Source organism: Lolium perenne, chromosome 5 (genome assembly GCF_019359855.2).
Source record: "Lolium perenne isolate Kyuss_39 chromosome 5, Kyuss_2.0, whole genome shotgun sequence".
NCBI lineage: Eukaryota > Viridiplantae > Streptophyta > Magnoliopsida > Poales > Poaceae > Lolium > Lolium perenne.
The window spans coordinates 186,173,307-186,200,228 of record NC_067248.2 but is presented as its reverse complement, the minus strand read 5'-3'; the positions used below and the strand labels follow the sequence as shown (position 1 = coordinate 186,200,228).

Genomic DNA, 26,922 nt, shown 5'->3' with positions numbered 1-26,922 from the left:
AGGGGTATATAATCAAATCCACCATCTTTAGCACCGGTTCAAGCCAGGAACCGGGATACAAGGGGTATATAAACTAAAGACAACGACTTTATTGAAATTTAACAAGATACGTTAACTAAACTTAAACTAAAACAACGACAACGACTTTATTGAAATTTAACATTAACTAAATTTAAACTAAAATAATAACAACTTCTACTAGTTCTTCCGCGCATCCGTTGCTGCCCTCCTGGTTGCCGCCTCCTGCCGCAGCTCCTCCTCACGACGACGCTTATACATCTCCTCACTATCCAGATCCGCCACACGCGGCCGCTTATGCAGCTCCTGGAGACTCTGCCTCTCAAATGCTTCTATGGTAGCCGCTAGCGCCGCCTCCTCCCACTCCTCTATCTCTGCAAGCTGCGGGTCCACCTCATCCTCTACTTCCCTCCTTGCTGCCGCCTCCTGCCGCTGCAGCTCCTCCCACTCCTCTATCTCCGCGAGCTGCGGGTCCACCTCCACCGGCGGCGGGTGCGGCTTTGGGGGCATTGTGCAATGGGCTAGGGTTTGGTGATGATCGAAGTGGGAGAGACGGGGACGTACTATTTATAGAGGGAAAATATCCCGCGCGGCGCCGTGACGGGAAAATATACCGCGCGCCGCTTGCGTCGTGGCGGGAAAATCACGCGCGGCGTCATCGCGTGGCGGGAAAATATCCCTCGCGTCGTGGCGGGAAAATATCCTGCGCGGCGTCGTTTGACGGGAACCAACCACACGCGCATCGTGGCAGGAACCTATCCCGCGCGAAACACGCAAAAAATGGTGGGAAAATACAAAAGGCAGCGAAAAAAGGGGTCTTTTGCACCGGTTGGTGGCTCGAACCGGTGCAAAAGGGTCTTTTGCACCGGTTCGAGCCACCAACCGGTGCAAAAGCCCTCCCCTATAACTGCCACGCCCCTTCTCCTTTCTTCCCCATTCGCGCGAGGAAAAATTGGACGCCGGCAGGCTGCCCAATTTTCGCACGCCCGCCGGCGCCGTCCTCCTCCTCCCGCGCCGCTCCGGCCGCTCCGCTCGCCGGCCTCCCGCGCCGCCCGCCCGCGCCGCCGCCTACTCCTCCGCCCGCGCGCGCTCCTCCTCCGCTCGTGGTGGCTCCGCCGCCCAGGCCTCCTCCACCGGGCCGCCTTGGCCGGCGCCGACCGCCACCGCTCGCGCCGCCACCCCCGCGCGCCGCCCCCTTCTCCGGCCGGCGCAGCCGGCTAAGGTGAGCCCGGCCCGGCCGCCCCTTTGTTTTTTTTTTCATTTTTTTGTTTTAATTAGTTAGGAAATTTAGTAGTTAAATTAGTTAGATAAATTTGTTAGATAATATTTGTTAGAAATTTATATGTTAGAATATTTGTTAGATAATATTTGTTCGAAATATATATGTTAGAATATTTGTTAGATAATATTTGTTAGAAATATATATGTTAGAATATTTGTTAGATAATATTTGTTAGAAAATTTAGGGTTAGAAAATATTAGTTAATTTAGAGTTAGAAAAATTTGTTAGATAATATTTGTTAGAAAATATTTGTTAGAATATTTGTTAGAAATATTTGTTAGAAAATATTTGTTAGAAATTTATATGTTAGAAATATTTGTTAGAAAATATTTGTTAGAAATTTATATGTTAGAAATATTTGTTAGAAATTTATATGTTAGAAATATTTGTTAGAAAATATTAGTGAAATTTATATGTTAGAAATATTTGTTAGATAAAAGTGTACGTGTTAGACAAAAGTAGTAATATTTATTCAAATTCAATATTAGTTTGCATACGATACCGCGCCCGCCGCGTCCTGGAGCTAGGACAATTTTAGAGGAGATGCGGCAGTTGGGGGAAGTTCGGGACTGGGCTCCGCCGGGGTGGCACTGGGAGGTGTTATCTTCCGGGGCGTGCACCTTGGTGCGGAATCCGGGTCCCGTCGTCGACCCAGATATTCTCTGGTGGAGGTCTTATGGGCCACGTTCGTTTCAGAGGGAGCCGGCCCCGCCGGAGGTGGTAGCTCAGCGCATTGCAGCGGAGGACGAGCACGTTCGCCGTTACATGTATGCGTTAGACACCATGTATAGGACCGGATGGTCAGTTATGCAGGGATCTCATGTTAGCTATGCTCCCGTTACTGTTCCGTGGCTTTGGGTGTTCACCCGGCGCGGCTCAGGACCCGGTCGGCGCCGTTGAGAGGTTGTAGTGTGATGTATTAGGGACCGATCGAGCTATATGTGTAACTCAGATCTTTGATTATGTATTGAGCATTATCCTTAATTTGCACTTATATATATGTGTAACTCTAATATTTGATCATGTATTTATATCATTATCTTGGTTAATTACTGTGTCGTTGTGTTTATAGCATTAGAATAACTTGTAAGTCTTTGCAGAAACTATGGAACGAGACCTAGAAAAAGAATACCTCGTCGAGGAGATTATCCGTGATGATAAGGATATCACCTCTATGTACCTAAACCAATCCGGCGAGGGAGACGAGCAAACCCGTGGAGACGCCTCCGGTGAGGAAGATGAGCAAGACCACCGCGGAGACGGCTCCGGTGAGGGAGAAGGTGACGACTGCGAGCGAGAAGCTCACGACGTCGAGGTGTATATATATTAATTAACCAAGCCTCCAGATTTGTGCATATACATGTATTAACGTTGTTTCTTCTTTTAGACCTCCCGATCAACAAACTCTACTGGCAGAACTAAACGAGGCGCGGCCAGAAAGATGGAAGGCCATGAAAGGTGCACCATCACGGAAATCGCGATAGATGGCGAACCGATTTCTCCCAAGGCTCACGCAAAAAAGTTTGTAAGTCAATGCGGAGTTATTGTTAGGGACACCGTCCCGATCACCACTCAAGAATGGAAGAAACCTGGAAAGGGGGGGCGAAGGAGTTACTTATGTCGACACGAGATTAAAAAGTCTGTTGTTTAGGAAGCTGCTGGTAAATTTCATCTTTCCGGAGCCAACTGACTCTGATAGTGAGAATGACAGGCCAGACCCTGAGGATCCCGAGCTGAATAGCGTACAGCGAAGAGTTAAGAAGTGGGATCTTAAGAAGATGGCACTACAGTTCAATGACTACAAGAATAAATTGGACAACTTCTTTGTCAAGAAAGGGAAGACTCCTGATTTCAATGGCCCCTATGAGAAGATAAAGGACCACTGGGAGCAATTTGTGAAGAACAAGAAATCGGACAGGGCAAAGAAAAGGTCAGACATCAATACGAAAAATGATTCTAATAAGATGTACTTCCATACCATGGGGCGAGGAGGCTACAAGGCTGGCAGGCCTAAGTGGGAGAAATGGGAGAACGAGCTAATTAAAAAGGGGATCCAGCCAGAGGTACTAAAATGGAACCAGCGGTCAAGGGATTGGTTTTACGCGCATGGGGGCACGTTGGACGCACAAGGGTTATGCATATATACACAAAGACATCGGGAAAACCCACTTCCCATCGAAGCCTTTAGAAATGTTGCAAAGGAAGTTGAAGAGGGGAAGTTCCGTCCCGAAAGAGAGAAGGACCAGCTCACACGCGCCCTTGGGAATCCTGAACACTCAGGACAAACACGAACCACATCAGGTGGCAAGCCGTGGTGTATTGGGTTTCCTGCAGAAACGAAGAAATATCCCGATAGAAGCCGTCAGAGGCAAAAGGATGTGGTTCACGAACGCGTTGCTAAGCTAGAGGAGCAAGTGAGGATGATAATGTCAGGCTCAGTCACAGTCACCCAACCTCAACCTAATCCGCAGATAGAAGAAGTTGCATTCGATGCTACCGGCCAGGGATCTCAGCGGAAAAGCAGCGTGGCTTCCACGGAGCTGCCTGGTGATGATGCACATGTGGATCCGCAGATGGCTCCTCCCTCCCCTGTGGATCCGCAGATGGATCTTGATCTCTACCCTGTGGACTTTATCACAGAGTCTACACCTTGTGAGCTACATTTCCAAACGATGGGCTACTTAACGCTCAAGGCAGCGGTCGGCTATGTCTTACCGCCAGTACCTGATCAAAGATACCACTTCAATCCGGTTCCACCTGGCTACGCTGTTGCCGGGGTGGATCAAGTTATGGATGGGTATGGGCCGCTGAGGCTTGACCACCCTGCCGGTGAAGGGGATTTGCTAGAGCTGGGAGAAGCCAAGAACACTACAGTTCTATGGCGAAAGGAATTCATTGTGATTCCGGGTTGGAAGGCGCCAACAAGGTCTCCACCGAGGCAACATTCTCCACCGATGCAGCCGTCTCCAGTGCGTGAGCCTTCCCCGCCAGCGCGTGAGCCTTCCCCGCCAGCGCGTGAGCCTTCCCCGCCGGCGCGTGAGCCTTCTCCGCCGCCGCGTGAGCCTTCTCCACCGCTGCAGCCCAAGTCTAAGAGCAAAAGGCGGACCGCTACGACACTGAGTCGTAACAAATCACCGAGACGCAAACAAGAGCCCCTCCCAAGAGTGCCTAAGGTTCCTCCCAAGAGACCTTATGACTATACAGTTGAGGAAAATGCCAAGATCGTAGCTGAACAGCACAAGCAACAAATGTTGAAACTGAAAAAGCCCCAGCTTGAGCCGGAGCCAGCTATATCTCTGGAAAAGAAGTTGAAACTGCTGAAGAACCTTCATCAACCTGAGCCAAGTCTTTCATCGAACTATGACCGGTCTATTCGCAAGTCAAATGTGTTAGCAAGAGAGCGGTGGGAAAATAGTAAGGTAGAAGGGAAACCAGTTCCCCAGCTTGGAACCCAGAAAAACTCGTGCCCCCGCTGCAAGTGTATCCCGATGTCCTAGCGTGCCTTGATCCGATGATGGTAAAACTATACAAAGATGAGGCAGATGTGGCCGGTATGAGTATTCCTGAGTACTTAAGCCACATCGAATTCATGTTCAAGGGTGATGATGTCCAAATAGCATACCAGTACAAGTACGGGCAACCTCTTGTCAGAGCTGAGGAGTTGCCTAATCTATCAACACAGCTGTGAAGACTGCATAATTGGTACATGGATGCATGTAAGGATGGTAAGAACTGGATCATGGTGGCAATCACAGATGAGCACTACGGGCGAAATGACGTGATGAACATCGAATTTTGTGAATTATTTCAGTTATTCAACCAAGACGCCCTCGACAAATCTCTGCTGAGTGCCTACTGTCTGTAAGTATTATTTATGTAATTAAGTCTCTACCGCGGCTCGTCCATTGCATGCATATAATCATACTCTCACTGTATTATGCAGAATGAAGATCCGCGAATGCCGCAAGGGGCAAATCTATGATCTTGGGTTCGTTGACCCATATACCGTGAATGGGTATACTGTCGACAACTCTCCCAAGGACACGGAGAATAACTTGGTATATGTCTTAAGGAAAAACTCATACAAAAGGGCAATACTATTTCCTTACAACTTCGCGTGAGTGTTACTGTCTTCACACATTAAATCTTTTTCGCTTACTCCATGTGTTAAGTGTAATTGATGAGTTATGCATATATATGTGTGTCCGCAGGTTTCACTATATCCTGCTAGTCATTGAACCCGACACCGGGATAGTAGAAGTCATGGACTCGAAGAGTAAACCCCTTGAGGCGTGGGGGGACATGGCTGATATCCTCCTCAAGGCTTGGAAACGGTTCACCAACAAGTCTCCGGGTTTAAAGAATAAAGAACTTCGAATAAAACATGTACCGGTAAGTACTACTGGCTAGGCCGCGCATCTCTTTGATTCTAGTTTCAATACCATTATTATCATCCTTGATTATATATATATTATTTTGATTGAACTTTGTTCTCGTAAAGTGCTTGAGGCAAGAGGACGGGAATAATTTATGCGGGTTCTACGTTTGCGAGTTCATCCGCCAGAATACCCACCATAAGAGGGACATTTTGGAACAACTTGATGTAAGTAAACAACATTCATGGCTTTATTTTATCACCTTCTGTTTCATTCACATACACACACATATATATATTGACCACCGTACCTTCTTCAAATTATTAGATCCAACGTTTGCGGAACGGTCTTCTAGCAACCGAGCGTGTACGAGCAATTCAAGAAGAGCTGGCGGGATTCTTACTTGAGCAAGTCATAGCTCCAGACGGAGAACACTATGTGGCCGACATCCAATATCAAATTTGATGTAGACATATATATATATGCATGAACGTGTGTCACTTTGATCGATATATGTAATATAATGGTTTCCTATATATATATATTTGAATTGTCTGCATTAATATATTATACCGTATTTCGAATGGGCAGAGTCTCTGCCGCGGCAGCGTTTTAGTGCAATTCCCTGCCGCGGCAGACTGCCGCGGCAGGGAATTGCACTAAAACGCTGCCGCGGCACAACCCATTTGCACCGGTTCATATTACGAACCGGTGCAAAAGCTCCCCCGCCGAGCGCCCCTCAGCCGGCCACGTGGAGACCCCTTTAGCACCGGTTCGTAAGCGAACCGGTGCAAAAGGGGGGGGGGGCCTTTTGCACCGGATGGTTTGCACCGGTTGGCCATCCGGTGCATATGGCCATTACCAACCGGTGCAAAAGGCCATATTTCTACTAGTGCACCACCGTCCCCTGCTGCTGCGCGCAGCCGAGTCTCGGCGTCGCCGCCGGGTTCTCTACCCCCCAAACCCCCACCCCCCACCGAAACACTCATGCCCGCCTCTTGCGCGCGCTGCCACCTTCGTGCCGTGCCGTGCGTCAGTGTCGTTGTCGGTGCCACGTGCTGATACAATATATATCTTTGAAACTTCACTAATTTGTAAATAAATATCTACCCACATGCACCCCAGGTTGTGCTTCAAATCCTTCATATACCTCTAATAAGTTCACCCTCTCCTTTATCATATATGTAGACCGAGCTGATTCGGTGTTCCCTCCTTCGCCCGCGGGCGCATCATGTTTGGCCACCGGCGCATCATCTTCTTCAATTGTCGGCGATGCTTCGAGCACGGAGATAGACACCGACTGGTGGGATGATACCGTCTGCAAGGTCTTTGGGCAATCATCAGAGGATGATGGTTTCTAGGATGATTGAAAGTGAGTAATGTCGACTGTCAGTGTCGAGTGTTAGGGTCGAGTCTCGAGTGTCGGTGTCAGTGTCAGTGTCATTGCCGAAGTAGTATCAATCTGTGAATTATCTGCGTCGTTCTGTGGATGTTTCTACCAAAGTTTAAATTTTATTTGAAATGCATCAAAGTTTGAATTTTTTATTCAAGTTTCTAGCCAAGGTGATGTAAAATACATCATCTCCTCGAGCATTTTCAGAGGAGAGGTGATGTATTTTACATCATCTGGCTTCGGCCGCCGGTGCATCTGCTACGACCATCGGCGCATCTGTTTCGGCCACCAGTGCTATCTATTGGTGTTTAGGGCTTCATAGCACGATCCATAGGCATTCCATTGCCCTAGATTTTGGAGGAAACTTTAGGAGTTGAGAACGATATTATCATCTGGTTATCCTCTTTTTCTTGGTTTCCATGGTCATCCTCTTTTAGAGAGGTCAAGGAATCGTTGCCTTAAAAAATTAGCACCCGCACCACCAGCCTGCCGACAGAGCTTTTTACCCCAGCCATTATTGAGGATTTGCTAAGCCCTTTTGTATGCTTGACACAGAAGGCTATGATACATGGTTGTCTCCGAATATTTATGAATATTAAAGTGTTGTTTGGACTAATCATAAAAGAAGTGTTCCTTCAGTTATACGTGTATTTACAACACCCACGTTTTGTGAGACAATAATACATCGAATAGGAGAGGTTATTGAGTTGACAGTTATGACGGCCCAAAACACAGGTGTAGGACTTTTTTTTATAATGGGCGATTTGTTACTTATAAAAAGAAATTACACGCGACCTCTGCATAGGTAAGATGCACACATCCGTTTAAAGAGTCTCAATATTTTGGAGTACTAAAAAAGGCGACAGACATGAGGAAATGTAAAACGTCTAAGGTGAAGATGGAGGCCCAATCCATAGATTATGCTGCCACCCATGTAGGGAAAAAGTATTCCTCGCCGTGTCCTCCAACCGTGTAAAGACCCCCGTAAACAGGTCGTGGTTCTCCACCTTCTGCAACGCAGACCACAGACGGAGAGTAGCGGTAGATCTGTAGATAACCTGCAAGAGAGAACAATTCTTATCATTAAAAACTTTGTCATTTCTACACAGACATAGCGACCATAAAATGGCAAGCGCCCCCACCCTAATAAACATTTCGAATCTGTGATCGATCCCGTGAAGCCAATTACCGAAGATGATAGCCACACTAGTCGGGGGATACATCAGAAGCTACAGGTGTAGGATTTACCGCTGAAGAGTAACAAGAAGATCTAAAATTTGGAACCACGCTGATGCACAACAATGATGTCTTATTATTGCGTTCGGTATTATCATATTGTAGTACATATATCCTACCGAGTTTGGTATTATATATGTACATTGAGAAATGAAATTTGAGAACCTGTGGCAACGAACGTCCATTTGTACTAGTCTTAAATATATGTCTAAAACACGTCTTTTTCCGAAGGAAAACACGTTTTCCCTTTGCTTTCTTTCTTTCTGAAGGTAAACACTTTTTTTTCATTTAGGCACTAGGAAAATGCGTCAAGGTGCCGACGGCCTTTTACTGTCCCGACGATTATTTTTTGGAACCGTTAACACATGGTTCGAACAGGGCATGCCCAAGCAAGCCGTTGGCATAAGGAAACCTGTGCCGACGGCCACCGTTAGCACAGAAAAAGGTCTTCGGCATAGGTCCGGTCTGGCTGTCGGCACAACGGTCTCCACCATGACTACGAGGCAACGGACTATGCCATCGTTAAAAGCGGTCGACACATATTTTTTCTTTTTTTTCCTCTTTAGCCCTATGCCAACGGTTCCCCCCCCCCCCCCCCCCCCCCAAGGGAACCGCCTTTTCAGTTTTCAAAACTATATAAGAAAGTGTTAAAGTTTTTTAAAAATAAAATCTTTTGAGATGATCATGTATTATGTGTTCTACTTGTTAGTAAAATTAACAAACATAAATTTCGATATATTTTGTAAAATGGCGTGATGTTTCGGTAAAATGGTTTTTTTTTGTCGCATACGACCTCCAATGAAAACGCCTTTTATATGAAAATATATCTACGGAAAATTTTACATCCGATTTGAATGTCTATGGTTGTTTACCGATTTTTTAGGTTCCTCAAAATAAAAAAAATATTTTATTATTTCAAGATTTATTATTAAAAATAATGCATTCATTGTTCTTTAGTCAAATAATTGTTAGGAATTCAAATAATAAATAAGTGTGATCTCATGGCCCAAGGTTAACAGAATTGATAAGGTCTTATTATCAACAAAGAATAACTGCCCGGGGAAGCTCATCCGGAAGGAACGAAGAAATTAAACGTGCATGCGTGACCGAGTGGAAAGTTTGACTATTACTAAGTAATTCGACCTAATATTAAGCATGCTTAGAGATTAAACTGTTAAACAGTTCAAAAGATTGCCTACAAAACATTGAAAATAATTTTGAATTTTTTTTTAAATGAGGAATGCCGTTAGACATAGGACCTTCCTGAGATAATGGCCGTTAGGCCTCCGCCAGGCCCACCTAGAGGCTGTGCTGAGAGAGTATTTTGTCGACGGCCTTGCGACGACTAGACGGTGATCGTCGGTATAGCCTATACGAACGGCTAAAATGGCATGTGCCGACGGCTTCTTGACTGGTTGTTGTAGTGAGGTTGCACGGAAACATGGAGTGAGGTGGTTCTTGCCACTCTTATATTCAACAAAAGAGTTAAATCAATCAAAATATTTTAAAGACCATTCCAACGTATCTTAGGCTTAGAATTTCTTTAGCAGGTAGAAAATGCGGCCAAGATGTCGTTATAGTTTAACACTCTTGGATATAATCTGATGAGTTTTTTTTATCAAATAGAGAAAAGTTGTAGAAGTGTTGTAGTTTCAAATGTAACATCTGATTAAGTAAGCCCGTAGTATCATAGTACAATTAATTCACTATAAATCCGCTGCTAATCGTACAAACAATTAACAGTCCTAGCAAATATATACTTCCTCTGATCTAAACTAAGCCTTGGACAGTTATTATGGATAGGAGAGTGTAACACTTTTGCCAATGGAATAAACATTTGACATGTCGTCAGCGGCTCAGCGCACGGGTATGCTGATTTTTTATTCCAAAACAAAAGATGAGAGGTATGCTAATTTCCTGATCGATCAGCTCCAGAACCACGCCCAGTTATTGAGCTGCGCGTCCTCGTCCTCCTCCCTTTCAACGCTCTCGCGCTCCAGGGCGACGACGTCGAGCATGGCGTCCGGGAGGTAGAAGGCGCAGCCGCCCAGCTCGCCGCTGACCGCTCCGGCACAGTCGTCGTCCGAGGACGACGGAGGCGAGCGCGCGTCGGCGAAGTAGGAGTAGGACTCCGGGCTGTCGTTGGCACTCCCGGCAAAACCGGCCAGTGCCGCCGCCGCCGCGCCGTTGCAGGATTTTGTCTCGGCACAGGCGGCGTAGTCTTCTTTCAGCTGAACAGCTAGCGTTGCTTCTGCTTCACCGGCATGTTCCGTGACTGACGCGGCGGTTCGCTCCTCCAGTTTCTCGGTCAGCGAGGTCACCTGCACGATGCGCATGCTCGGTCAGGAGGTGACATGTCTTGTTTGAATTCAGGTGGTTTGGAACAACCGTGTAATACATGCATGACAATGATTTAAATGATTTGATATTGAGTGCTGCAATTTAGTCCACGCGTCCAGTAAGTAATTCTTGATTTGAGGCGCGAAAGTGTAGTATCAACCACTGATCCCTTCAGTTATCCAGAAGCTGTAGCACTAGCAAGAACTCATGATTTGGCCAGTACTTCACTTGTTCTTAGAATTGCCTGCCATTCTGATTCAGATGTGATACCAGTGGGCTTACCAAAGAAAAACATCACTCTGTTTACAAGGAGTAGTTAAAACCAAAATGAAAAAGGCAGGGTTACTCCCGTTGCTCTAAAAAGATTAGAAGCAAATCAATCAATTTGGACCATTTAAAAATATGTCTTCATAATAAGATATTTTGGTTTACGAAAATAAGTTTCTTCCATAGACCAATTTCATTATCTAGAAAAGAGAGATAAAATGGATTTTGCTTCATTTATTCTAATTTTAGGTTTGCCAACTCTGATTTTCAACTGGGGTTTAGGGAAAAGTGTAACTCGCTCCAGTTACACTAAGTACTTTTTTGTGGATGAGCGAGGCTTAAAATAGTCTTAGGCAACTAAGACACGACAAACTCTTGTAGTTTTGTATTTACATTTTGCAAAAAAATTGATTACCGATGTGTGTTTCCCATATAATTATTTTCGTCTTGAATTTGCAGAGATTTGGATCATTATATTGTCTACCAATACTTTTTTGACTTTTAAAATTACAATGATAACGTGTAATTGCAATTTAGAAAAACTGTACGTCCTTTTGCAGAAATTGCATTCCTTGGCATATTATACTTTTTTGTGAACCAGATTATGAAAATTATCTACCATTTTTCGTGCGATATTTTACTTTTTGTGTGTTAATAGATATTTCTTTTTGCACTTTTATATCAGAAGAGAGTGACTGTGACTCATCCGAGTCACCTAATTTCTACTGTAAAATCCATGTGAAACTGAAAAAATTGAGTTACAACTTAAGATTCAACCAATGTGTAACTATGAAAATATCAATTGTAACTCCCATGCAACCCATGTGTAATTGGAAAAATGCCAATTGCAACTCTAGTGCAACCCATATGTAATTGAAAAATTCTCACTTGCAACTCATGCGGAACTCACATGCCACACAAATCACGATGCAAATCTGACGGTGCTAGAGTTAAGAGTCGAGTGGACTCTAACTTAATTCTTACTCAAATAAATATTAGCAAAACATGTAGTCTTTATTATTTTAAGGTTTTAGTATTTTTATGAAAGATTAGAGGCCTAAAGATGCAAACTTCAGGCGATCCATTCTGGTTACCCTCTTCATGATTAGAGAATATGAGCATCCACATCAGAAACTCCAAATGGGGGAGGCTGAGCTACAAGTATCCTTTTATATTTTATAAATTTGAAAATTATATTCTGTAGTTCTATAAAAATCTGAAAAAAAATCCTAGGTCTAGCCCATGATGTATACTACGAACACGTAAAATATCAATAAAACTAGTTTATATTTTAGGCTACATAAAAATAAAAATAAAAGCATATGGATCTTAGTATAGTGAATAGTGCATATTGTAAAAATATTTTTTTTCAGATTTTTCATTTTTGTGTAGCCTAAAATTTGATTTGACATTAAAATTGTGCATGCTTGTGGGATACATCTATAACTACATCTAAACTTTTGTCTAAATTTCTAAATTTTGTAAATATGATTTTTGATTATTATTTTTAATAAAGTGCTACATGTAAACATGGGGGTCCATTTGTGACACTCCATCCAACATCCTCAATTCCTCTTTGTCACGAATTTAGGTGGTTATGCTTTCCTCAAATTTGAATTGTTTGATTTGATATCTCCAACTCCTAGGTAGAAGCATGTTTCTAGTTTACTTTCTTCAGGGTCAAAATTAACTTCCAAATTGTACACAAACTCTAAAGAAGTCTTGTCGGTAATTTCAGTTTCATAAAATCAGAAGATTGTTTGTATGTAACTGAAATTTGTCTATAATTTGCCAAAAGTCAATTGAATTTTGAATATTATTTTTTTCGAGAATGGTAAGATTTTTTTTTTCGAGAATGATGATTGATTTGATTTTTGAATATTGTTTGAACAAACCGAATTCGAGGGTCATTCAAGTCAAAAATATTTCGGGGTCACTGGAATCATCAAAAAATTGGATAACCCTTTTGGTGTAGGTTCGCAAGCACAATCATATAGGAACTCAAATCTGTTATGCACTGATATTTTTGTGAAGTTAATAAAGGTTTGATGATCACCTGAGAACGGAGGCGGTGGTTGTCTGCCATGAGCGCGTCGCGTCCGGCGAGGAGCTCGTCGTGGGCGGCTCTGAGGGCATGGAAGTCGTGTTCGAGCTGCTTTGCCTTCCAGCGAGCGCGGCGGTTCTGGAACCACACGGCCACCTGGCGCGGCGCCATCCCCAGCCGCCGCGCCAGCTCGCTTTTCCGCTCCGGCTCGAGCTTCCGCTTCTCCTCCTCGAAGCTCTGCTCCAGCGCCACCACCTGCTCAGCGGTCAGCCGCCGCTTCCTCTCCGGCGCGTGATCGTCCAGTCCGTAGTACCCGTACATCTCGTCGTCCAGCTGGAGCTCCTCGTCAAGCGTCGTCAGGAACGGCCGCTTCCGCCGCCCATCCTCCACGCTGGCCACCACCGGCGAGCCTGCATATACAGAGTCATGCTTGTAAGTGTAATTAAGCAGATCACTCCAAGAACGAACGCTAGCTGTACCAATCCATACCTCCAAGGAAGCTCCCACTCCCCCCAAAGAGCATCATCTGCCCGCCTCCGGCGCCGGCAGCGCGGCATGGCGCGGCGGAGCTGAAAATGAGGCGGCCGGATTCCATGGACAACCCTTTCAAGAACACTTTGATTATATATACGTGTGCGCACCACGCGCTCCTCCACCTCCTTCTGAAACGCGGAGGCGACCTGCGGGCCTGAACTAGCTTGATTAGAAGGAGGAGGCGGCGGCGGCCGGGAACTTGTGGCGGAAGAAGCTGGTGCTCCACAGCATGCGCGTGGATGTCTTCATGGGGTACAGAGAGAACCCCATCACGCGTCCGGCACCGCCGGAGAAGAGCACGAGATTCTGTCAGGCCAAGTTTGCGGGATGCACGGTGGCCGGAGAAGCTGGCTGGGTGTGGTGGTGGTGGATGCACTGATTACTTCTGTTTCAGGATACTACTTCTACTTAGTCGTCGGCCAGTGGTTGTTCGAGGTTCGTAAAATGTGTACTCCTAATTGGGGGATTAGAGGTGCTGTGGGTAAAGTTTGGACTCTAAAGGAGGTGGGATTATATAGGCCCAAGGGACTGTGCATTTACTAAAATGTCCTTAATTTGGTTAGAGTGGCCGTATGTCTCCTGATTCCTGTGTCCTGATTAGGGGATTAGAGTAAATTTATTGGAGTGTGACGATAGTCTCTTCTTCTTAAGATAACCTAAGTTTATTATGTGCTCTTTTTGTTAGTAGTGGTATAGTCACAAGTGATTGTTTTTATACAAATTGAAACCATATTTAAAATAGAGAAAAAAATCTTTGGAATCCTCAAGGGTTGAGGGTATTTTATTCTGACGATTCCAAAAACAAGGGTTCAGAAAAAACATAGAATGACAGTATCATGCTCACCTGAATTCAGTGTGATATAATTTACACCAAATTTACCTTGTTTGATTGCACATATGAACAACCAAGGAATCTTTCAAGGAGGCTTACTCTTCAACACAAAGCTTTGAAGTTTTTTTTCTGTTTGTGTTACATCTTTTTCTACCCAAGAGGAACACCCTCTTATACACCTGCAACGGACTCAAGGTGGAAGACTTGCAATTACCGTGCACGGTCATTTGGATTCATCAATATTCAGCAAATGTTGCACAAACCCTATGTATTTTCGGGACCATTCAATTACTAAACGAAGCATGGCGCGCGGCGGAGGAGAGGCCGATGTGTATATGCCCTCTTCTCAAAATTTTGGTGAAATGTAGAGTCTCAACATTTATATGTTGTTCTAACTTCCTCTTCAGTAGCAATGTGAGACAAAAACCGATTCAGTTGTCATGCATAAGTAAGCCTTTGAGATTTATTCAAGATTATTGTGATTATTGATGGTCCTACTCCGATAATTCCAACACTCAAGGACGCGTATGATTAAAAACACGCAAATTTCGAGTAGCAACTTGAATTTGCAAAGCCTTGTAGACTTTCTAAAATCTTCATGCCCTGCGTGTATGAGCTCTCTTGAGGTGATTAGACCAGCTACCTACATGGTTCACACGACCTCCCTTGCTATGAAAAAAATCAAATCAAAGTGTCAACTGGGAGTAGTACAATAGTGACTCCTACCGGATTGAATCTTAAAGCGCACAGCTGTTGGGAGCAACTCGTTTAGTTTCGTGGCGCCGTTTCGTTGCAGTAAAAAGGCAAGTTCTACAGGCGCACAAAAGCGGCCTTCAGAAACCTAAAAGGCTAACCTACGACAGCCCAAATATATGGCTTACCTTCATTTTCTTTGAAAAGTTGGTTAATTGGGTTGTTAAACAAATACTCGTGTGTCAGCTTCATGACGGGGCTGCACGTATACACACACCAGTTAAGGATCCAGTTGTATACATGGCTATGTCTAGTATCCGCTTAATTTGAGAGTGTCAAGGAATCCATATACTAAATTACTGATATAGAGTGTTTAACTAATAGATGCTAGTTGTCTGATTGTTAGTACTTTACAGTTTTTGTCTCGTTTGTCATTTGTATGCAGTGGGGAAAACAGAAGGAAAAAATAATGTGAAGTCAACTTCAGATGAGAATTCGTCGACGGAAACTGCAGAACCTTTTGCGGCTTGAAATTTTCCACCAAATTTAACTATTTAGTAATTGCAATGTTTACTCCTGTCAGAAGCTACAAAAAATTGCATGCATGCACCAATAAAAAAGAAGGAAAAGGATATGTTTCGAACAAGCGTGTATGGACCAACTTGGGAAAGCGACTCTGTTCCATACAGAGTATAATTCTAAGCATGTATGTACCGTTATCGACAGTGGCAAAGCATACACAGAATTTCACAGCACACACATATTCCGCGGGATTGAAACCAACCAAGCAAATTTCCATACTTTTCGGCACAGATAAGCTAAAGAATGACTAAAAAGATTTGCCCCAATATGTGCGAATAATGTAAAAAAGAATTGTCACAATTGAGACTATAAAGGATGCTTCTTTAGTTGTTGCTTGTGCTACAGAGGTAGGTCTAGTCTCCGATGCGGTTATTCTCATTTTTTTTATGGAATCAAAACAGGACTCCTACACTTGTCTCCCTCCCTTTTTGCACCTAACAGGATGATCACTAGTTCAGCATTCGGTGCTTACCAATCTCACCAAAACACTGCAAGCTCAAGTCCTGATTTCCATTTCTTGAAAAAACGTTTGGTGTCTTGTCTTTCACTTTTGGAAGAACTTGTGCTAAGGAAAGGTTTCTCAGACTCTTATCTGGAGAAATAACAGAGAATATAGAACAAAGTGAGTGACAACCCTGATCTGGTGTGCTGGTGTGATGAACTGTAGCTTTCAACTAGTAGTCATCAAATATGCGCTTACTTGCATGTGCCATGATTCACATGGGGCATAAGGAATAGCCAGTTTTCTGCTGAAGACCACTCCTGAATTGACTTTTAGTCTTATATTTCTCAGGCCAAAACCAGAGCGCCAAGTGCCATGTTATTGACCAACCACTTGTTCCATGCTGACTGCAGCAGGTGCCATTAAGGTCAATTCTGAACTTAAAAAGATAACCTTCTTTTCTCCCTCTGCTTTTCTTGCCATGATTTCTTAGCAACTGAGCCTTCCTGTTTTTAGTAGGGCACTCAACACCTGTGCAGGAGCAAGAGTTGGAGATGAGTTTGAGTTGCCATGTACAGGAAGTGATCTAGCTTTAATTTGTGAGGTTGTCTGATGCATGATCTGATCAAATAGGGTTTGGACACGGCGAGATGTGTGACAATTAGCTCATTAATTAAACCTATCTTAGCACTATATCGTAGAATTTTCTTCTTTCAGTTGCCGGCAAAGACTTGTCTCCCTCACCTTTATTTTAACCTGTCGAACTATGGGTTGTTCAGAATGCGGTGCTCACCAATCTCAAGGAGACACTGCAAGCACAAGTCATGATTCCTTTTCATCTTCTTTTAAAAAACTATTGTTTATATATCTCATTAGCTTTTGGTAAAACTTTTCGCTTGTGCCTGGAAAGAGTTCTCAGACTTTATCTGAAGAAAACAGAATTGCACTACAAAGGGAGTCACAACCCTGATGTGTAGGTGGTGATGAATGCAACATTCAACTAGTATTCTTCACATGGCATAAGAGTCAAGAGATAGTCTAATAGTATTCTGCTTCTGCTCAGGAACTCTCCTTAATTGACCTATTAATATTATATTTCTAAGGCTAATTTCATGAGTACCAAATGTCATGTTCCTGGCCAACCACTTGTTTGTTGCCAATTGTAGCAGCAGGTGATACTCTAGACAATTCTTTTTGGAAACACTCAAGATAACATGCAGACACATATACACATATTATAGGCGGACTCATATACTAAATGATAAAGTTGTGGAGATGAAGATTTGTGAAGTCACGATAGACACTTCCTTTTTGAAATGGGGCAAAAACCAGACACTTCAGTGTTTACAGGAACAACATCTACCGTGAAAAGAGTAATAATCCATCTCGGTGGGACAGGCATGGTGGCAAACCTAGGGTCTGATTCTTGGTGAGAAATTGTATAATGTTTTTTTATAATTGGTGTCTTATTTTTTTCGAAATGGAGTATGCATCCCCGGGCCTCTGCATACGAAAAGATGTATACGGTCTTCTTTATTAATTTATTTAACAAAACATAGATGGAGAGCATACATCAAAACTCTAAGCCTCCACACAATACCTACAAACCCGACAACGGGTGAAGATCATGTCAACAGGGTCTTATGCTCTAGAAACAGCAAAATCCTCCACCTGCTAGCAACCAGGAAATGACAACTACACCGAGACTGCCCTTCTAAGAGAAACGAGAGCGCTCAGCCGGTTTAGCAAACTGTTAGCGAGCACCTCATGTACACACTAAAAAATCCGTCAATCGGTGTCTTATGGTGTGGCAATAATCTTTTTTGGGTGCTTTGTTCGGCTCCCAGTCAGCCAAGGCAGGCTTTTAGGCGGTATTTTTCTTTTTTTGAACAAAAGGCCTTGTTGCTGTTGGTGTCGCTCAAGTAGCATGTTGACTAAGAAGGCATCAAAATGCAGCCAAGTAGGTGACTGTTATCACCAGATTTTGGCCAAATCGGGAGGTGAGCCGTACGAGAGATGGGCTTGGAAGATTACGTGTAGAAGATCTCTGAAGCGGCCTTGCACGAGGAGTTTGGGCTGGATTGCCCGTGTATCTTTAATTATGGTAGATTGTATCTTAGATTAAAAGTTAGAGTTTGTATCGTGCACGGTGGGGATTATTCCCACGTTAGAAAGTCCCCTGGACTATAAATATGTATCTAGGGTTTATGGAATAAACAACAACACACGTTCAACCAAACAAATCAATCTCGGCGCATCGCCAACTCCTTCGTCTCGAGGGTTTCTACCGGTAAGCGACATGCTGCCTAGATCGCATCTTGCGATCTAGGCAGCACAAGCTCCACGTTGTTCATGCGTTGCTCGTACTGAAGCCTTGTTGATGGCGAGCAACGTAGTTATCATAGATGTGTTAGGGTTAGCATAGTTCTTCGCGTAACATGCTATCGTAGTGCAACCCTTGCATGTCTAGCCGCCCTCACACCTATCTTAGGTGTGGGGGCGGCACCCCGCTTGATCATTATTTAGTAGATCTGATCCGTTACGATTGCTCCTTGTTCTACAAGGATTAGTTTAATATCTGCAATAGTTAGGCCTTACAAAGGGGGGGAGGATCCAGCGGCACGTAGGGTGTCGTTCGCTAGTCCTAAACAGGATGTTCCGGGGATCAACTTCGTGTTGGTTTTTAGGCCTTGTTTAGGATCGGCTTACGATCACCGTGCGTGGCCGCGAGGCCCAACCTGGAGTAGGATGATCCGATTATGCGGTGAAAACCCTAAATCGTCGTAGATCTAATTAGCTTTATCTTGATCAAGCAGGACCACCATATATTCGTGCACCCCGTACGAATCATGGGTGGATCGGCTCCTTGAGCCGATTCACAGGATAACCTGAGAGCCGATCGAGGCTCGTATTTAATGTTTACGTGTATGCCATGCAGGAAACTAAGCGAGGCATCTCCATCACCTTCCTGACCAGGTATAGGTCAGGTGGCACGCCCTTGCACTCAGCATCGGACGTGTGACCAGAAGGCTTTGCGGGCCGTCGCTCGGAGGGACCTCAGCCAGCCGCAGCTCTAGGTTGTTCCCGGCTCTACCGTGTTGATCGTCGCTGCCCGCCGGTGGGTTTTGACAGTCAACACATTCTGGCACGCCCGGTGGGACCAGCTTCTACATCAACCACATCGCCATCTACATCTGAGATGGCGGACGGCACACCAGTCACCTACGAGGAGCTGCCCGACGAGCTCAAGAAGAGGTATGACGAGATCAAAGTCACCCTCGAAGCCGACCTCATCGGCTCTTTTCAGAGAACCCGTCCCATGGCATCAGATGGAAGGGGTTCTCACCGCAAGGTGCACTCGATGGGATAGACCTCTCTGCCCCGTCGGAGGAACGCACCAGGTCCCTGCGGCAGGAGATCAACTACTTGGTGGCTCACTCGCTACACCGTCACTCTGAGAACCTGGTCAACACGTTGGAGCGTGTCGCTCTTCGCGTGATCCAGGAGATCATGAGGCACCAGTACTCGCCGTCAGGACCAGCCCTCGGGACGCATCAAGGAGAGTTGCCACTCCAGTCCCGTCCACCGCTGCCATATGCGTTGGCAGCACCAGAAGTGCCGGCTACACCGGCATTCGTCGTCTACAAGATTGGTGGTGACCCTAGTGACTACCAGTTCTTGCCCGAGGCGCCTAAGGAGATCCCTCACGGGTACACGTGCACGTATGTGCCGGATTGTGGCAACTGGGCACTCACAAACCAGGCCACAACATCAGGGACTTCTGGGAAAACAGGAGGAACGTCAGCGACAGAGCTTGAGAAGCAGACGTGGCTAACTAAGTACGCCACCCCGACGAACCTCCAGAGCTCAGCTCCTGCAGTTGGCTCAGAGCTGGAAAAGCAAACATGGCTGGCTAAGTACGCCACCCCGGCGAATCTTCGAGTTCAACTCCTGCAGCCAAGACAAATGGATCAAATCAGTACCATACTGAGAGACCACTTCGGCATGGTGCCGAAAAGGAGGGCAATCGGCTATTCCAAGCCGTACCCCGACGACTACGAGATGATCCCGCTACCACCTAAATATCGGCTCCCTGATTTCTCCAAATTCAGTGGATCAGATGGTTCCAGCTCCATCGAGCACGTCGGCCGATATTTGGCGCAACTAGGACCGGCTTCAGTGTCGGATCAACTACGCGTGAGGCTCTTCTCACAGTCCCTCACGGGATCGGCTTTCGGATGGTATACCTCTTTGCCACCAGACTCCATCCGGACTTGGAAGCAGTTGGAAGAGCAGTTCCATATGCAGTACCATTCAGAGGCTTCCGAGTCTGGCATTGCCGATCTAGCACAGCTACGTCAGAAGCGCGGAGAAACTGTGACAGAGTACATCCAGCGCTTCAGGAATCTTAGGAACCGATGTTATTCGGTTCGTATAACTGAAAAAGAAGCAGTCGAGTTGGCAGTAGCAGGCCTTGCAACACAGCTCAAGGACATGGCCTCCCAAGCAGATTATCCCTCACCGGCGCACATGGTTCAGAAACTGTCAGCATATGAACAGCGCCACCCGGACCTGTACCAAGACAAGTTCAAGCGTGCAGTAGTCCTGGTCGATGCAGAGGAAGACGAAGTTCCTGCGGGAGACCAAGAGGTAGCAGCGCCTGAATGGACTCGGGGAGGAACCCCCGTGTCCTGCAAATGGGTAAAGCCACCAGGCCCACCCAGGGGATTTGATTTTGACGTGACCAAGACTGAGCAAATCTTCGACCTCCTGCTCAAGGAGAAGCAGTTGACGATTCCTGAAGGTCTCAAATTCCCCACGGTGCAAGAGCTGAACGGAAAGCCATACTGCAAATGGCACAACTCGCTCTCCCATGCCACCAACGACTGCAGGGTATGGCGTCAGCACATCCAAGCGGCGATAGTAAAAGGGCGTCTAATTTTCAACCAGTACGCCATGAAGGTCGACACCCAGCCCTTTCCTGCCGTTAACATGGTGGAGTGCACTTACCCTGAAGGTTGCCAGCCAGGATCCTCGTTCAGCATCAACATGGTAGGACCTAGGAACCACTCTGGCAAAGATGGAGACGAGGGCAACTGCTCTCGTAGCAAGGACACAGAGGAGGCCGCTCCACGCGATCGGCTCCATCATGATGGCAAGCGCTACGTCACAGAGGGAGAAGTGAAGAACATAAGATATCAGCGACCCCTCTCTGATCACCTCCTCAACAAGTATGTGAGTCAGTATGACCAACGCCGACGGTCCAGCTATGATTATGAAGGAGATCGTCTGGTTAGAGAAGCCGGAGGATATCGTCGGCATGATCATGAGGAGGAAGAGCACGAGCGCCGTGCCACGGGAAAATCAAGGGAGCAAGATGACAGCGACAGACACTGGGACTGCCCCTTCTTCAGACACTGCTGGGATTCAGGAATGAGCCGATTGCCCACAATCGGCAATTGCCCAGAATGCAACCAGAAAAAGAAGGATGCAGCCAACGTGTCTGTGTTCAGGCGCTTAGGGCCTCTCCCGCCACAAAGCAAACGTGCTGAGTCCCCTCGGTGGGCAGATATCGAGGATTCCGAAGACGAGGGACAAGAAGAAGAAGAGGACAGGTACCACCGTCCAAGGTGGTGCCCTGACGGACTCAGCCGTTCACAAAAGCGTAGGGTTCAGCGATTGCGCGGCCTGGAGGAAGCCGAAAGGTTATACCTGCATACGCTAAGGAAGGCACGGCCTGATCTGGCTGCGAAAGTTCAGCGAACCCTGGATGAAGAAGGTCGTCCACGGAAAATGGAGTGGCGTCCCAAGCAAAAGAAAGCCGATGATGAAACATCGGCTGGCACGAACATGGTGCTCGTCCTTCCGACGGAGCTTAGTGCTCCACGATTCTATGATGCACTCAAGGCGGACGACAGCAGGCGCATCAAGTCAGAGGTTGGGTTGGTTTTATCCACCAACCTGACCGAGTAGCAAGATTAAACCAGTGAGCAAACAGGGCGAGGCTGATCCTTGTGATTGGCCCCATAAATTATGAAGGAGCATTACAGAACCTTCAGTCAGCGCTCCAATGGATATGGAGGCCGATTCCAGCAATCGGCCAAAATTATCTTCACCATATGTTCTGCTTGTGTTCAGCATCGATCCACTGGGCAGCGGCCACGTCGGCGGATGAAAGTCAGCACGAATCCTCGCGGAGCCGACGTGCAAGCGCGATACTGGCTAACCATAAAAGCCGATATCTGCAGTCATCTGGCAGATTCGGCTCGGGGGGCATATAGTCAGATGAACATGTGCAGATAAACATGTGTAAACATGCGTGCAGTGAAACATTGGGGGCCGATTAAGAAAAATCGGCCAAATAAAAAAAAACATTTTGCGCAAGAAGCGAAGCCGATGCGCAGCCATCGACTCTAGTACAGTTACACAAGACTAAGACCTACTGGCTATGAGTTCAGAGTTTACATCAACATCGACGTTCAGTGGAAGAAAGCTGATCAACGATCTGTGCATCCTCGCCGGTATTCTCGCCTTGATTAAGGCTCGGGGGGCAGCTCGCCCTAAAATATCTTTAGAGAGCCGATTTTGTTGGAATCGGCTGTTTCTGCATTACAACGTGGAAACCAATGGCGACGCAGTTGGCTCGCTTTGGATGGGGCTCGAAGGGCGACTCGCCCGAGAGGTTCTTGGCTTTGGGAGCCGATTTTTGTTGGAATCAGCTGGCTCTACGTTGTAGCTGTTCTGAAGAATGATGCTTGGTTACAGAGTCATCAGTTTCAGCATCCAAGCTGATTCAGCAACAGTTCCGGGATCCTCTTGGGAACATCCGCTCAAAATCAAAGGAAGCCGGTCTGCTGCGATCGGCTGCACCCAGTGCTATCGTCATCGGCAGGGCTAGTTAACTTGGAAGGATGACTGAATTAGCTTGTCTCGCTGGTCATTAAGCATTGGTTAGCAACCGTCAAGGTCAGATCGGCTGAGTCGGCATAAAGAACATCGGCAAAATCAAAAGAAATTTTTCATTGATAATAAGATTTCTTACAAAGAGGAGCCGATTGTTCAGCAAAAGGGACAGATTGCTACTGCTAATCCTACGCTAGTAGGTCCCTATTCTAAGGACTGTTGCCGTCTTCGCCATCGCTGGGGTAGCTGCCCTCATTGCTGCTGTCAGCGAATCCCTCGTTGCTGCTACTGTAACCTTCAGCGGAGGCTTCTTCCTCGTCATCATCATCGTCCTCGTCTGACCAAGCCCAGCCCCGGATGCGTTTCGCCAGCGGTTCGTCGGAGGAGGTGTCGTCCTCCTGTTCCTTCTTCATGTCGGAGGAGATGTCTTCGTCTTCGACATCCTCTTCTTCCCTTTTGGTGACGGATGTGAATTTACCCCGGAAGGGAGGGTCGTCGTCACCGCTCTCCGCCTTCGGTGCTCCGTCAACCAGGTACTGGAGGTCATCTTCCCCGTCGGTTAGGGGCATGTCCCCATCTGACCAGACGAGGTCCTCGTCCTCCGGCACGAAGTTAAAGTCCCACTCCTGCTTGTCCCAATGTTTGGGAGCCCGGCGGTTGTACGCCTCCATCTTGTCGTGCTCTGGAACCAACTCGCTTGAGGAAGAGGATTGGAGAGAGGCGGAAGACGAGGAAGGAGACGACATGGCTGAGGGGGAAGAGGGTTTTTTGTTGCCGATGGCAGGAACAGAGGAAGAGAAGCTGAGAAGATAGGGCATAATGATGACGGATACTGCAACAGCTCTGATCTGCCACGACATGACCCTTCAGAGGAAAAACAGAGTGGTTTTGGAATTATCATTGCCAAAACCAGGGGGGCATGTGTTATCACCAGATTTTGGCCAAATCAGGAGGTGGGCCGTACGAGAGATGGGCTTGGAAGATTACGTGTAGAAGATCTCTGAAGCGGCCTTGCACGAGGAGTTTGGGCTGGATTGCCCGTGTATCTTTAATTATGGTAGATTGTATCTTAGATTAAAAGTTAGAGTTTGTATCGTGCACGGTGGGGATTATTCCCACGTTAGAAAGTCCCCTGGACTATAAATATGTATCTAGGGTTTATGGAATAAACAACAACACACGTTCAACCAAACAAATCAATCTCGGCGCATCGCCAACTCCTTCGTCTCGAGGGTTTCTACCGGTAAGCGACATGCTGCCTAGATCGCATCTTGCGATCTAGGCAGCACAAGCTCCACGTTGTTCATGCGTTGCTCGTACTGAAGCCTTGTTGATGGCGAGCAACGTAGTTATCATAGATGTGTTAGGGTTAGCATAGTTCTTCGCGTAACATGCTATCGTAGTGCAACCCTTGCATGTCTAGCCGCCCTCACACCTATCTTAGGTGTGGGGGCGGCACCCCGCTTGATCATTATTTAGTAGATCTGATCCGTTACGATTGCTCCTTGTTCTACAAGGATTAGTTTAATATCTGCAATAGTTAGGCCTTACAAAGGGGGGGAGGATCCAGCGGCACGTAGGGTGTCGTTCGCTAGTCCTAAACAGGATGTTCCGGGGATCAACTTCGTGTTGGTTTTTAGGCCTTGTTTAGGATCGGCTTACGATCACCGTGCGTGGCCGCGAGGCCCAACCTGGAGTAGGATGATCCGATTATGCGGTGAAAACCCTAAATCGTCGTAGATCTAATTAGCTTTATCTTGATCAAGCAGGACCACCATATATTCGTGCACCCCGTACGAATCATGGGTGGATCGGCTCCTTGAGCCGATTCACAGGATAACCTGAGAGCCGATCGAGGCTCGTATTTAATGTTTACGTGTATGCCATGCAGGAAACTAAGCGAGGCATCTCCATCACCTTCCTGACCAGGTATAGGTCAGGTGGCACGCCCTTGCACTCAGCATCGGACGTGTGACCAGAAGGCTTTGCGGGCCGTCGCTCGGAGGGACCTCAGCCAGCCGCAGCTCTAGGTTGTTCCCGGCTCTACCGTGTTGATCGTCGCTGCCCGCCGGTGGGTTTTGACAGTCAACAGTGACATACTTTCTTCTTAAACATAGTAAGCACGAGACATGACGAGGGGCCGAGATGGCAGATTTGTCGCCAAAGGTACTTCGCTGTTGACGGCGCGGGGGCTGACGGAATTATCAGATCTTGGCTTCCATCAAGCTGGAACTAACAGAATATGTGCAGTCATCTAATGTTTTAGAAAAATGGCTAGGTTGTTCCGTGGCCATCAGTTTTGCTGTCGTGCCTAAGCTGCCGGCCGCGTATTTGAACTCCGTGCAGATCATGTTCTAAAGTTGCAGGAATAATCGGTAGGGTGCAAGACAAATTTAGAAGGTATTATTTTACTCAGAAAAGAACATGGAATACAAAATCAGATCTGGTTGCCAAGATTTTAAGCAAAATTAAGGGTAAATTTAGTGAGATTTGTGCTTCAATAAAAGATCTTCTAATTAAAAGTCCACATTGCCTTTTTAAATGAATGGCTGGATTTTAATTCATACTACTCACCTCATGTACTAACAGAGCATTCGTTTTTTTCAAAGATAGTAACAAACTCACGGCTGATATTTCTTTGGCTGCCTCTTGAATTTTCGACCGTGTATGATAAAATTGTCATATGTATGGACTGTATCTTGAGATACCTGAGCCTTCTTCATCTATCGAGGTGCAAGCTCATCATTTGCTGCCCTCTTTGCTCTACTCCTCTTCTCAATTGTTTCTAACTCGATAGTAGCATCTTTGTCATTAGTCTCCTTGCTGACAACATCTGTAGGAAAGGAATAATGCAGATGAAACACATGATAATAATGAAAGTAGCATCCCATATATACTGATGTAGCTTCTCATCATACAAAAATCAAAACAGAAAAATGCAGAAAATAACCTAAAATGTGGTACCGAAGCACATCAATATTATATTTTAAGTAGCAACAATAGAATAACGGTATTATAAACAAACCTACAAGCAGTAATGCAGCAACAAAACGAAAAATGAAGTGTTGAACACATAAAAAAAATGTTTTGTACATGTGCTCTTGGGAACAACCGGCATTGCATGCTCGCCCACTTCAGTCCCTTCTCCAAGACTATAACAGATGTCTAGGCCTCACGCACCATAAATAATAAAAATAGGTAAAAACATAATTAGATGCATTTATTTGGAAACATATAAAAGAAAAATAAAATACAGGAGAAAGATCATACTTGCATCGGCTAACTTCTCTACACAAGACATTGCAGCATCACTAGATACATGTGCATCTGATTTGTGACTAGGGTTGTCCGGGATTTTGTTAAACTCAAAATATTCTTCAGTCCCTGGAGGAATAGATCCATTGGAGGAGCGTCAGGAGCATTATTCTATTGTTCGTCGGATATACCACTCGGTGTCCCGGATGCAAACGGCGATCTGACATGGCTGTCAACAAACTGCTGCTCACCAATGTCGCCTCATGTGCATGAACAATCGATGAATACTATAGGATGTGGCACATCCAGGATGCTACTCTGTGAGTGCACCTCGGTATCTTCTGCTCTATCCACATGTTCCTCTGCCTCTTATGCTTCAGCGTCATGAATGCTGTCATACCTGGCCATGGCAGATCAGAGAACTTACCCAATGGTCATACCTGGTGAAGTTCCCTCCACATCTTCCAGTGGACCAGGTGATTGGGTACCCTAGGTTTGGACTGACAAAGCCTGGAGTATGGGTCAAAGTTGAGGCTTGGGATGATGATCCAGACCCTGTGGCAGTGATGCAGGTGACATGAACGAAGATACATGGTCTGCAGCCTCCATGGTGTGAGTGGAACATAATAGCTCAAGCTGTATCTGTGTGTGGTATCCTTGAAGAAGTTGACTGGATGAGTGTGTTCAAGGATTGTGCTGAGGTGGTAAGGGTGAAGATAAAATGC

General features: G+C 45.9%; 1 protein-coding gene and 1 long non-coding RNA gene across 2 annotated transcripts; both read right to left on the bottom strand.

Moving 5' to 3' along the window:
* Positions 1 to 9,971: 9,971 nt before the first annotated feature.
* Positions 9,972 to 13,987, bottom strand: LOC127301222 (homeobox-leucine zipper protein HOX16). Its single transcript, XM_051331439.2, has 3 exons — positions 13,446 to 13,987; positions 12,969 to 13,366; positions 9,972 to 10,626 (listed from the first exon to the last, which is right to left on the bottom strand). Exons 1-3 carry the CDS (start codon positions 13,549 to 13,551, stop codon positions 10,231 to 10,233), a joined length of 900 nt encoding a protein of 299 aa, XP_051187399.1. The 5' UTR covers positions 13,552 to 13,987; the 3' UTR covers positions 9,972 to 10,230.
* Positions 13,988 to 15,870: 1,883 nt separating this feature from the next.
* Positions 15,871 to 26,587, bottom strand: LOC139831066 (uncharacterized). Its single transcript, XR_011745324.1, has 4 exons — positions 26,036 to 26,587; positions 25,651 to 25,775; positions 16,298 to 16,570; positions 15,871 to 16,189 (listed from the first exon to the last, which is right to left on the bottom strand). It is a non-coding gene; the product is annotated as an uncharacterized lncRNA (long non-coding RNA).
* Between the last annotated feature and the right edge of the window lie 335 nt (positions 26,588 to 26,922).

What these genes read in the sequence shown, in the direction of transcription:
- LOC127301222 (XM_051331439.2), bottom strand. Translation starts at nt 13,551, where the DNA reads ATGGAATCCGGCCGCCTCATTTTCAGCTCCGCCGCGCCATGCCGCGCT. An exon ending in GAGTGGGAGCTTCCTTGGAG is followed by an intron (nt 13,367 to 13,445) that starts GTATGGATTGGT and finishes CTGTATATGCAG; the next exon opens with GCTCGCCGGTGGTGGCCAGC. An exon ending in ACCACCGCCTCCGTTCTCAG is followed by an intron (nt 10,627 to 12,968) that starts GTGATCATCAAA and finishes CGCATCGTGCAG; the next exon opens with GTGACCTCGCTGACCGAGAA.